This window comes from Chenopodium album, chromosome 5 (assembly GCF_948465745.1).
Source record: "Chenopodium album chromosome 5, dcCheAlbu1.1, whole genome shotgun sequence".
Lineage (NCBI taxonomy): Eukaryota > Viridiplantae > Streptophyta > Magnoliopsida > Caryophyllales > Amaranthaceae > Chenopodium > Chenopodium album.
Window position 1 is genome coordinate 71,252,998 of NC_137838.1, and position 13,566 is coordinate 71,266,563.

At 33.5% G+C, this 13,566-nt stretch overlaps 1 protein-coding gene across 9 annotated transcripts; it reads left to right on the top strand.

The window, feature by feature from the left end:
* The first annotated feature begins 7,471 nt into the window (after window positions 1-7,471).
* On the top strand, window positions 7,472-13,566 carry LOC145632224 (uncharacterized). Of its 9 annotated transcripts, none has more exons than XM_081684543.1 (9): window positions 7,478-7,658; window positions 9,468-9,522; window positions 9,892-10,647; window positions 10,756-11,044; window positions 11,201-11,410; window positions 11,552-11,725; window positions 12,373-12,564; window positions 12,664-12,777; window positions 13,002-13,566. In XM_081684543.1, exons 3-9 carry the CDS (start codon window positions 9,932-9,934, stop codon window positions 13,338-13,340), a joined length of 2,034 nt encoding a protein of 677 aa, XP_081540669.1. In that variant the 5' UTR covers window positions 7,478-7,658; window positions 9,468-9,522; window positions 9,892-9,931; the 3' UTR covers window positions 13,341-13,566. The 9 variants fall into 9 exon arrangements, with proteins under 9 accessions (XP_081540662.1, XP_081540669.1, XP_081540663.1 ...); XM_081684540.1 differs by lacking the exon at window positions 7,478-7,658 and adding an exon at window positions 7,800-8,061; XM_081684541.1 differs by lacking the exon at window positions 7,478-7,658 and adding an exon at window positions 7,824-7,863.

Consider the following 13,566-nt stretch of genomic DNA (forward strand, 5'->3'; position numbering starts at 1 on the left):
TTCCTAATTTAATTAATCACATGCAAAACTATGTCAACCAATTTAATTGCAACAATTCAATCAATCAAAGATCATCAACTAGCACAAATTATCAATCAAGCATGCTTCCCCTTCTCCCTAGCAACTAATCTACTCACTAATCATGGTGTAACTCAAGAACAAATCACTAGAATTAGCATTGATCATCATTCTAAATCAAAATCAAGAGAAAGCAATATCAACTACAATATCCAATTCAAATCCAAGCAATACAAACAATCAAAGATGAAACTAAATCAATTAAGTAAGAGATGAACTAGAAGAAGAAAATCTTACTAACATTAATGATTGAAAATGAAGAAATCCAAGCACAATTGATCCAATGTTGAAATACAAATCCAATACCAAGAACTTCTCTCTAACTTCTCTCTCTAAAATTAAGCTAATGAAAATTATCTAAAAGTTATCTTCAAAAAGGAATTACAAGTGTATTTATAGGCAAAGAAGAAAAACGGGATTCCCGCGCCCGCGGAAAAATGGGTACGGAACCCATTAAAAACTCCGCGGGCTTTCTGGGCAACACCCGCGCTCGCAACAAAAGCACTCGCGCCCGCGGCGAATCCCCTGCTCCAAAGGGTGATCAGAGGGTCGCGGTCTCTCTGGTACGAGCGGGCTCTCCAAACTACCCGCGTCCGCGGCAAGCCCGCGGAGAGTTCCTGGTCGAAATCTGCCAATTTGGTGCATATGAGCCCGCGCCCGCGGCCTTCAGTACCCGCGCCCGCGACAGACTGGCAGGGCTTGATGCCCTCTCCATGCCCTCTCTGAGCCCTCTCCAAGCCGATTATTTCCTCCTTGCTTAGTTAATATAGCCCATCTTGATTCCCTTGCAAAGACAAATCCTAGGTACCTACAGGAACAAACAACGAAAAGGAATAAAAAGGAAAAAGAACCAAATAAAAGGAAAACACGAAGAAAACACGAAAAACACAAGGAAAGAAAGAAAGAAAGGAATTAAAGGAAAAAGGACCAAAAATAAGATAAGAAAGCATAAAAAGGAAGATGAAATCATCCTAAAAGATTACCCTATGAGTGCCATAAATGACACTCATCAGTTATAAGTGTCATTTCACAATAATTAATGAATAAGCTAATTGAAAAAGCTCCTAAAATGAGCTTTTTTAAAAAGAGCTTATTTAGTGGAATAAGCCCTTTCAATAAGCTTATTACCAAACACTTGTATTAGCTTGTTTGACTAGTCAATCAGCTAAAGTTAATCAAATAAGCTAATATACCCCCAATAAGTTTACTACCAAACAGGGTTATAGAGAATTAGATTACAATACTTGGTAGTTGGTATAGAGTATACAGAAATGGATGGATGGAGTAAAGGCGTCCAAAAATAAATTGTTTATTTCCAATTCAAAGAAAATGGATTGACATCTCTCCTTTTCTGGATAACATTGTATGGGCTGTCAGAAAAAAAAATCACGTGATGTTGCACTTGATGGTGTGTGCGTTTGGGGTGCATTTCAAATTGTTTCATAAAAAGATTTGCTAGTTGTTCGCACGTCCAGAGCATGTGAATATGTGAATCATAATATGATAGTGTAACATGAATATGAACTTGCTTGGAAATTGGAATTGACTTTGCTTTACTCTTTTACGTTAAGGGACTTCTACCCATTAAACTAATATTTTGTCATAACTTCATAATAAAAAGTAAGTTAATTTGAGGGTAAACAAGATTTAGAAAATGGGGTTGTTTGGCAACCGTCAGTTCGCTTCTGGCTTTTGGCTGTTGGTTGCTGTATGGATTGACTTTTTAAGTTGAAGTCAGTTATTTTATAAAAGTGTTTAGCAAAATTACTTGTATTATTATTTATTAGTGAAAAAGTGGGCTAACAAGCCAAATTCACTAGTAAAATCTATTCATATTGGCCTTTTGCTATTGGCTGCTGAAATAGCAAAAAACAAACAAGTAGACATATTTTTTGGTTGTTTGATCAAACTACAAAAGCCAAGCAAAAAGCTATTCAAACACCCCCAATTTGAGTTTAACGTTTAGTATTCAATTCAAATCACATCCGCGAATGAATTTAAGTTGCCCAAGTTAATTAAGCAAGTTTAGTAACTACTTCCTTCGTTCTTATATACTACACATCCCTTTGACACTCATTTTAAGGGAGATATTAATTAGGGTCTGTTCTCTTACGTTGAAATTCAGTTCAGCTCCTAATTTTCTTCTCTTATAAAATATTCATTTCAGTTCAGTTCAGTTCAGTTCAGTTCAGCTCAGTTCAGCCGAGTTCAGTCAATGAGAACAAACCCTTAGACTAGGTAAATAGATAAATTAATTCACAAAATTCTACCACCGATTAGAATAAAGTGACAAGTTGCTATGGCTTGTGTAAAAAAAATAAAAAATAAATAAAAAAATAAAAAAAAAAAGAAGAAAAAAAAGAAGAAAAAAGGTTACTATGGCTTAAATTTCATAGCTTAATTTGTCTATTTACTTGGTCTAATCATCACTTTCTCAAATAGTATGATAAAAAGATGTGTTGCAAGTATATGAAACAAAGGAAGTAAATTTTAAGGACGATAAGATCATATAAATTATTGAATAAAATAAAGTTTAAGGATGATAAGATCATATAAGATTGTATTTTCAAGGACTATGCTTTCAAGATCTGTATGTTCAGATCCAAATTAAACCGTGGATTAGGGCGTGTTCGGCAAAATATAGTTGTGAAGGTAGTTGTAGTTGTGGAGGTAACTGTTAGTTGTGTAGGTAGCTGTTAGCTATCAACAAGCTGTTAGCTGTGAAGACAAATAATTTAGATATGAGTGTTCGGTAAATGAGCGGTTGACCAGCTGTTACATATAAAAATCAATATTTTATTTTTAAAACTATAGATTAAATTTTCAATAGCTACCTCAAAAGCTACCTCTAATTTCAAAAGCTAATCTTTTTAACTTTTCATAAAAGCTACCTCCACCACTAAAAGCTACCCTAACCACTACTTTACCGAGCACTCACATTTTTTGTGAAGTAGTGGCTTGACTTGGTCAAACCACTAAAAACTATCTGAAAGCTACTCAATAGCTAACGCCGAACACGCCATTAGCTTTATAATTATTGGTTCCTTTAATCAAAATTCTAATTCAAGTTCAATGTATAGAATATGAATCTAAATCCACAAGAATTCGGTCTACATATGACTCGTTATCATTATTTTATTTTTTTTTTTGTGCTCATTATTACTTGCATAGTTGCATTTCATTATAAGGCTTTGTTCAATTCACCTTATTTTTACTGAAATGAAATTTTTTTTTTTTTATTGAATTGAAATTATTTTTACTGAACTGTTTTTTTTTATTTAAGCTGAACTAAGGCCCCTTTCACTTCACCTTAATTTTGCTGAAATGAAATTATTTTTACTGAACTGAACTTATTTTTGCTAAACTAAAATTATTTTTACTAAACTAAAATTAATTTTGTTGAACTTAAATTATTTTTATTGAACTAAAATTAATTTTACGGATTATCTGTGATATTTTTTTACTAAAATGAAGGTACTGATGATTTTTAGTGAACTAAAGTTATTGATTTTTACTGAACTTAACTTATTTTTACTGAACTTAACTTATTTTTATTAAGCTGAAATTATTTTTACGGAATTGAAAATATTTTTGCTGAGCTGAAATTTTCTTTGCTGCTAAACTGAAATTATTTTTGCTGAACTAAAAATATTTATACTAAATATTTTATTTTTTGTAAGGTGAAGTAAACAGAGCCTAAATAAGTCTAACTCACTAGACACTTTAGTGTGACATGGTCAAATGGTTACAAAGTGGTTCTTCAATGCATTATTATTTCCATAGTATTTCCACATCCAAAAGATTAGTACGGAATATAATGCAATATGTAAGTAAGAAACTACTCCATAGTAAAATATTAAGAAATTAGTAGTATCCAATGTAGGATTTGCATTGCCACCATGTAATGGGACAATTGATCATGACAGCCAACACAACAAATCATGAACAATGTTTTTTTAGAGTTAATTAATTTAGTAAGCATAATAATCTCAATAATTCAACAATTATTTTGTATTACTATTTCCTACTAACTTCACAATTCGTCGGTGTGTAAGTGTGTCGGTGAATTCTCTCTTTATATCTTAGATTTTCTTTAACATACATTTTGATTTCCCTTTAAAAGAGTTGACCAAGAATTTGGGAGAATTATGAGAGAATTGATTCGGTGCGTGATTTCTGTCTCTGCCGTAGCAAGCAATAGGACAAGTCTATATGCGTTTTCTGATTGAGAATATGTGCAATTTTCATTTGTTTCTACTATAATAACTTAGACTATATTCCATTAACCAAAATATAATTAAGTTGCTTTAATCAAAATTAGTTCAAGTATGGCAATATAATTGCATGTGATTGAATTTGGTTTTTTTATAAGAAACTACAACAACATTAAATGTATCTTGCAAACATCTAACATTACTAATACAATATTAAAGATATTTGACAATAAACAAACAACATGATCCGGACTGAATTACTAGGCCTAACCTTACTTAGCTTCAACCTCTTTTTAAATCACTTATATCTTGACATTGGTGTTTAGTGTATTTTCATTCAATGTAACCTTTTATACAACTAGCTATCATGCTTGCAAAGGCAACTTTGAGTAAAGTTATACTACTAATTTCACCTCATGTTTTAGGTTTGGGCATATTATTTCTTCCCATAAAACACGTATCTGACTTGACTAACTTTCAATTATATATTAAGATTTTGATACGAAATTATAAATATATAATACATTTTTAGACAACTTTAACCTTCATGCGAATGAAGCTTTGTCCTTATTGAACTTAGGCAATATCCTCGCCTAAAAATAGTTTTTGGCTGTTGGTGAAAGGGCCATTTCTTGTCGTGTAAGTCAAACTTTTGGCCGAAATTCAACCATGATCATCTCTGGTGTAATATGGTTAACATTTCTTGTACATCCAATTTTTTTTTTTAAGTCGCAACTCCAACGTTCAAACCTATTTGTTCATTAATTGAAAACGTACTAGGTTCCTTCATTAATACCATGGAAATCGGGGCATGCATCTATAATCATTTATGATATATACTTGTACTAGTTGAACACAAGCACATATTTAAAGTCTAAAATCATTATTAAGTATAAGTGTATAACCTAAAGTTGTCAAAGTACTTAATTTGGCGTTAACCACCCAGTTGCCTATTAAATATGTGATGACAATCTACAGTTGCTACCAGCTCACTAAGGTTGGTGATTGTAGAAAATAAAACGACGTTGTAGTTGTTGTCAAACATTATGGACCCTCTATATAATCTTATACACCTTATAATAATCTTCTCTTGTTCATTATTACACATAAAACAAAAGGATATTTTAAACATGTCCTTATCGATCTTACTTGAGTATAAGTAATAAGTGATGCATAAAACATTTCAGTTTGTTGCTAAAACATAAATAAATAGTAAAATTATGCATACAAGGTTTCGTGGAAACTCTAAGTTTAACATAATTGTATATAAATTTTCACTAATTACTTGCAATAATTCACTTTAAAAGGATAACATTAAAAATTGCATGCTTTTACGTAAATAACATGAAATAAATAGCCCGTCTTGTGTGTGATTGGTCACGCTATGTAACCATTTATATAAAAAAAAAAAAAAAAAAAAAAAAACAAAATAATACCTATAACACTAACCGAGTAACTCCTATAATATTGACCAAGTAACCCTATTACACTAGCGAAGTAACCCCTATAATGACTGGTCACACTATGGTAAGACTTTGTTTAAAACTAAAAATAATATTAAAGAAAGGAAATTACGTAACACCAAAATGATATGAGGAACCAATGTAATTGCAAGAGTTTTTTTTTTTTTTTTAAACAATAGCAAAGGAAAACAAAAAGGACTACAAATAGTTAGACAGGGTAATTGCAAGAGTTAAGATAAAGAGAACAGTCATAACTCGTTATTTAAAAATAATCATGCAGCAAATATTATAATAATTAGTTTAATACTTCCTCCGTTTTTATTTAATTGACACGTTCAATTTAAGCACACATATTAAGGAGAGGAGAGAGTGTGAGAGAGAATGATAAAACAAGTGGGTACACTTAAAAAACAAGGTATAAAATTTATCCAAAAAGAAAACGTGTCAACTAAAAAAAACTTCATAAAAAGAAATACGTGTCAACTAATAAAAAAAACGGAGGTTAGTAGAATATAGAGAATTGAGGTAGAAGTATTATGAGATTTTCAAGTGTATTAATGGGGCCTTAATTTGAGAAATTGAGACGGTTTATATATAGCAAATCATGAGGTGAGGTGAGGTGACAAATTGGATAATTGGATTCATAGATTGTGCATCAATGCATGGTTGGTCGGCCGGATCATTCTAAAGTGAATAACATTTGCTAATGAATTATTGTGTTTGATGAGACACTTTGTTATGACTTCTTGGAGCTTGGGTGTATAGATTTTGCATGGTTGATCCTTTGTTCATATGGAGTAAATCTATAGTAATAATATAAATTAGTTATTGGCATGGTAGATGCCACAAATCATTACATTTAATTTTTGTGGAGGGTTCAAATTAAATCATTCATATAATCATATAGGATCGGGATGATGCAAAGAATAGTGAAATTTGACTTAATTAGGCATGCTATGCGCAAGTTATAAGCTTGACACGAGCACGTTAGTGTGCATATAGAGCTGTGGATCAAGCCTAAGCTACCTTTTTTAAGAGATGCATGACAAGTCACAACTAAAAAACTACTAAACAGTGACACATGGGCTTGGACTAAAGATGGGCATGGGTCATGGCGTGTAGGGCCATGCATCATGCCATCGTCCCTATTGCTTAAGAGAGTTGTGCTTAGAACAAGCCAAAAAATAGTCATGTAATACCAATCTTTTATAAAATAACTCATGCACAACTTGTCCTACATTCTATGTACAGTGAACCACTTAACAATTTATATATTTTTTTTGGTAAATTAGTAAAAGAATAAGAAGTAAAAAATGCAGGCCAACCCATCATGCTCGTGCCAAATTTTTTAAAATGAAATGTATGCATGGTCTATGACCCACCAACATATCTCTCATACTGTAATAGACTTGTAATGTGGCTCATTTCCAACAAACTTGTAATGTGGCTCATTTCCACGGTTTCACCTTAACTTGAGCCAATGTTGGCATGGCCAAGCCTGACACACGACTCTTGAACCACACCTAAATATTCCCAAAACACATAAACCCAACACGACATCACCCCAACACAATCCACAACCATCTTTAATTACCGCCCCGAAAAGATATAGAAGAAGGGGCAACAAAAGGGAGAATAGACAATAATATATTCCCACACCGACACCCATTTCCCGGCCACACCTCCATGAATATCCAATTGTAACCTCCTCGGCCCCCACTAATTCTCTCTCTTAAAAATTCAGTTACACTTTTTAATAATAATCCCACAACTTCCATTTTTACTGCATTCTTCTTCTTCTTATACAGTCAATTTTAGTAACTTTCTTTCAAACCCAGAAGTTTCAAGGAAAACGTGCTCTCTTTCTTTCTTTCTTTCTTCTTTCTCACTCACTCAAATCGAGGTACTTAAAACCATAAATGCTGCTAATCCCAATTATTTCTCTTTCCTGTTTTTAGAAAGTGACCCCCCCCCCCCCCCCCCCCTTAAATTAAATTTATACTGTAATTTTCTTCATCCTTTTATTTCTATCATTGTTGTATTGTCGCTTTTTCTATCTGTTCTTGATTTGACTACTCTTCAACCTGCTTCTATTTTACTGGGTTCTTGTATAATTCTTGAATTTTACGTTTTCTTCATTATTTTTTGCTTAATTATATGTCTTAATCTGATACCTTTCACTTTCATTTCTTGTTGTTGGGTGTGTTTTTTTTGGTATAAATTTGTGTTTTTTTAGGTGAAACAAATTTTTTTTGGCCATTTGGGTTGATCTTCTTTGGTTTTCTCACTTCTCATTTTGAATTCTGGTAAATTGTTCATTTATTTTTTTTTATTGTATGATTGTAATGAGTTTGATTCAATGTTTTCATGCTTTGGGTTTATTTATTTCCCCTGCTTTTTTAGAATAGATCATGTTTGTATGTTTGGCTTTCAAGTTTACACTATCGACTCCTAATTACGTTTAGTCAAAATAAGTCGAATAGAACAAAGTTCAAATGGTATCGTATACTCAAAAATCATACATGATCTCAACAAATTGCAATGCATTTAATGAATTGTTCATCTTCTTAGTTACTAGATTAAGCAATTCTACATTTGAGTATGAAAACATTAAATTTTTGGTTGTTGAAGTGTTAATTCAAACTGGTTAGTGTAGTTTCATAGTCGTCGGTTGTTGTTGTCGTCATTTCTTTTTTTTTTTTTTTTTTTTTTTTTTGGTAGTTCAAATGGCAATTAAAATATCACTCTGCATCTAGAGACCAATCGCTTTCCAGATTTGATGAAGTTTCCTTTTTTACTTTTGATTATGATTTTTTTATTAAAAACAAAATCATGTTCTTCATACTACAATCTTTTTTCTTTTTTTTTTTTTTGATTTAAATTAAAAAATTAGGATTTAATTATTAAGAGAATTTTTATGGTACTTTTGCTTTTTCTTTGTTTTAATCTTTTTGGGGCAAAATAATTGTTCAGAAGTTATTCAAGAGTATAATACTTAGCAAATGCATCACTAATTCGAGGCGCGATGGAGGTTTAGTCCAATGGTGCTAATCTTTGCTTACCTATCATCATTCATAAGTACATTATTTGAAAAGTATAGTAGTTCATCGAGTAGTCCCTTTTTCGAGTCATGATGTCGAAACTTGATAGTTACTTTTATTGCAATCTTGCTATGCACTTTGTAGGAATTGAATCAAGGGGCTTGAATCACATGTAGTTTGTACTTTGTATATCTCATGTCTTGTTTTGAATGTGGTAAAAGTTTGATATTGTTTTGAAGAATACATTCCCTTTTGTGGGGGACTAGAAGAAGTTGTTCCATAAGACCACATATGTTTGTCCTTTTCTATTTTTCATCTTCTGTGGTTGGATTCATTTGGTTTACCTCCACCTTTATCAAATTTCTTTTTTGACAACGTAGCGTTCCGAAGTTTGTTGAGTGTATTCTCTTTGCTATTTTTAGAAATCGGTCGTGTATAATGCTCATTTTGAACATGCACAGCTTCACAGCTCTCACATTGTGTTATGAAATTTCTGACTTACATGTATGTTGTTTTTTTTTCTTCTATGTGATTCCTTTGTCTTGATGATATTATGTCCTATCATCACGTCTATTAATTGATAGTATGTGAATATTTAGTTGGTGCATTTTATGCCTTTTATTCAACCTTCTGAGTTTGTTGGCTGATCATAAGTTATACCTCTTTTGCAGATTAAATATAGACCTGACTTGTGCTGGAAGACTTGCCTGATAATCTACATTAAAGGTGCAAAACCTTCTTTTGTGTCTGGAATTACCCTTCTGTTTCCAAGGATCTTATAAGTCATATTTTGATTGCACAATATTTCTGTATATACTACTGAACGAGTGAGGTAAGGTGATACAATATGAGGGAGGCAGAGAAGAAAAAGGTTCAAAAAAACGTTCAAACTAAACCATCTGTGAGAACACCTAGAAGAGAGAGTAGACCGGTTCAAGAGAATGTCCGTAAACCATCAAATGCAAAAGAATCTCAATCTAAGGCTTCACGTGCCAAGCCAGCGTCTAATAGTGCTTTAAGTGATACAAATGTGGGTGCAGAGGCCCCTGAAGTTTATGAAAACGTGGTTATACATTATGTGGATGATGCATACAGGTCAGGGGATGCAGGTCAAGGTCCTAAAGAGCAGGATACCATGACTGGAGACAAGGATGACGATCTAGAGGATTGTTCTAGTGAGTTGGGTAAGAAGGGAGATGATTCTGATTATGAATCTTTAAAAGGCTCAACATCTTCTCAGGATGATATCCAGGCTGCTGATGATGTGAAAATAGGAGCTACAAATGTTTCCAAGAAAATTGCGAACAAGGGTGTATCAAAGGCAAGGGTTACTCATGAAAAGAGTAACTCAGGTATAAAACAAGCTCGTTCCTCACCAAGAGAGACCATGAAATCCGGTGGCTCTAAAGTAGCTCCAAAAGATTCATCATCTGAATGTTCTGAAGGAACTGAGGATAAGCCTATTGAGGAAACAAACCAAGAAATATTTGATGAGGCCTCAAGTGACATAAAAAGTATAAGAAGTGATGATGATACTGTTGGGCCTGAAGGTAATGCATACTCAGAGCAGCAAAGAGCTGCCTTGAAACAGAAAGCTGATGTCATGGAAAATAGGATTGAGAAATTAGAGGATGAGCTTAGAGTGGTTGCTGCTCTTGAAGTATCGCTCTATTCTGTGATACCAGAGCATGGGAGCTCCGCTCACAAAGTACATACACCTGCTCGACGTCTTTCTAGGCTTTATATACATGCATGCAAACATTGGACTAGAAGTAAGAGAGCAACTATTGCTAAAAATACTGTTTCAGGGCTTATTTTGGTTAGCAGAACTTGCGGAAATGATGTTGCAAGGTGAGTGCTGAAATGTGGATTCTCTGCGTAATTGAGGATATTTTGTTTGTCATTTATATATTGTGTTAACTTGTATTCTGATGAAAATTTTCATTTATGATGCTCAAGGTTAACCTTTTGGCTCTCAAATACTGTTGTTCTGAGAGAAATTATCTCACAAGTATTTGGCATCTCTAGCCAAACAAGCCCAGCAAGGTTTGGTGCATCAAATGGTAGTAGAAAAAGTAGCGAGGGAAATGCTTTCTCTTTGAAATTGAAAGGACATACTAATGGGAATCAAGTAAATAAGACTACCCAGCTGTTTGAAGATTGGGAAGAGACTAGTACATTCACTTCTGCTTTAGAAAAAATAGAGTCGTGGATCTTCTCTAGGGTTGTCGAGTCAGTGTGGTGGCAGGTAGTTAAACTATTGGCTTAGCTTTTTAAAGTTCTGGATTCACGAGTATATTTCGCATGTGCAATTAGTTTCAGAATTATATTTTCTTTTCTAGCTTATGGGACAGTTTGCAGTAATTTAATGTTTTCCCGAATTTCATTTTCTTTTTTCCTTTAGGCACTAACGCCAAATATGCAAACGCCTGTTGAGGACCTGATCAGCCAAAAGAAAATAGGAAAATTGTTAGGTCCCTCCTTGGGAGATCAGCAGCAAGGAACTTTCTCCATTGAACTGTGGAGAAATGCATTCCAGGGTGCTTTCGAGAGGCTTTGTCCTGTTCGTGCTGCAGGGCATGAATGTGGTTGTCTGCCAGTATTGGCAAGGATGGTATGTGATTAATGCAGCATCTTTTTTGCTTGTTGCTTTGTTTCTTCTCCTTTAGTGCATCTCATGAGATATATTCTTGTGTTCTTATATTTAAACGTTTTTGTTTACTAAGCAAGATTTTGTTCTTGAATTCTTGAATAGGTGATGGAACAATGTGTTGGAAGGTTAGATGTGGCTATGTTCAATGCCATATTAAGGGAATCTGCACATCAGATTCCCACTGATCCAGTTTCAGATCCTATAGTAGACTCAAGAGTTCTACCAATTCCAGCAGGAGATTTCAGCTTTGGCGCTGGTGCACAACTAAAGAATACTGTATGCTTCACATTTAACTCTTATTTTTACTTCTGCCAGTTGGAAAAAGTCATGTTTCGGGATTGATTTCTGTGCTCACAATTTTATTTTATTTTTTTTTTTTGTATTTTTTTTAACAATGTGTAATTGTGTATGATAATGATTAATACTTGAATATTATCTCTAAGCACCAAAATTTATTTTCTTTCAATGAAACTTATCTATTTAAAAAAAAGGACTAATGTGTCTTTTTATAATATTTCTCAAGTTTGACCTAAAATTCTAACAGTATACTTATTTCCAAAAGTGAGCATTAATTCGTATTTGATTTCGTACAATGGCTTAGAGATGATAGCATTAGTTTCTGTTATTTTTCTGAACAAGTAAATTAATTCAATACAACTTACTAGAATGTCAATTGTTCATCCTAGAAAGATTTTGCACCTACTTAGGCTCTGTTCTGATCAGATTATTTTCATTTCATTTCAGTTTAGTTTAGTTCAGCTCTAATAAGTTCAGTTCAGTTCAGTCAGTTTCTAATTTCTTTCTCTCATAAATTATTCATTTCAGTTAAGCTCAGTTCATTCAATGAGAACAGACCTTTAGTATTATTTTTGAGAAAATTCTCTAGTTGTGGTAAATATTTGGCAAATTTATTATTTTTTCAGGTTGGCAATTGGTCTATGTGGTTTTCTAATCAGCTTGGCATGGAGACGGACTCTGTCCTAGACGATGATGCTGAAACCTACAATGATGATCCCCAAACTACACAAACTAAGTGTTTTTTCCTCCTTAATGAATTGAGTGATCTCTTGATGCTTCCGAAAGATATGCTTATGGACCGTTCAATTAGGAATGAGGTACAATTTCAGTACACTTATGAGTTATGACATACTACATGACATTCATACCACCTAGTATTATTTGTTCATCAAATCTGATTTATCTTACTTCTGCAGGTATGCCCTTCAGTTAATCTGGATGTTATTAAACGGATATTGTGCTACTTCACTCCAGATGAGTTTTGTCCAGATCCAGTTCCTGGAGAAGTCTTGGAGGCACTGAACGCTGAGGTAAAATTCCTTCCGTTTCTTTTTAGTAGACAACATTGGATGATCCGAGATATCTTAAACAATAGAGTCAGAATACAACAACTATTTACTACCATAATAATTGTATTCTTAAATGCCAGGGAAAGCTAAGCCTCTTCATTAAAATTGGATGGAGTGCTGTTTGAAGATTTTGTATTGAAAAACAACTTAGTATCTAAATCACCTATTACAATTTGTCTGTGCAGAGTTTCGTTGAGCGGAAAATAGCTGGAGATGCTTTTGGAAGCTTCCCATATGCAGCTCCTGTTGTTTCATATTTCCCTCCATCATCGGGTGAAGTTTCAGAGAAAGTAGCTGAGGCAGGAGGGAAACCTCAAATTGAAAGGAATGCATCTATGGTACAGAAGAAAGGTTATATGAGTGATGAAGAATTAGACGATCTAGATTCCCCACTAACATCCTTCATCGAGCAATCATCACCTCGTACAATGCAAAATGGGAATGCAGGTCTGAAATCTATGGAGCCAACAGGCTGCGGAGGGAACTCAAGGTATGAGCTTCTCCGCGAAGTTTGGTCTTTGTAGATTCCGTTGGTGCTTTATGTCCACCCCTCCTTTTTTCTTTTCATTTTTAGTTATATACGTAATGTAATGTAATGATCTGAAATGATAGAAGCTAAAAAGTTCTGAATCTGCAACATATAATGTATGTTACACTGTAAGTTTAGAAGCATTCTAGCTTTACTTTCTTGTAAAGAAAATAAATTTACCTGGGAAATTCAGTAAAGAGAAGTTGTTATATCGGAATCAA

Excerpts from the sequence above, each read along its gene's own strand:
- LOC145632224 (XM_081684536.1), top strand. The coding sequence starts at position 9,644 with ATGAGGGAGGCAGAGAAGAAAAAGGTTCAAAAAAACGTTCAAACTAAA. Across the intron at positions 11,726-12,372 it reads GTGCACAACTAAAGAATACT|GTTGGCAATTGGTCTATGTG; the intron begins GTATGCTTCACA and ends TTATTTTTTCAG. Across the intron at positions 12,778-13,001 it reads TGGAGGCACTGAACGCTGAG|AGTTTCGTTGAGCGGAAAAT; the intron begins GTAAAATTCCTT and ends TTGTCTGTGCAG.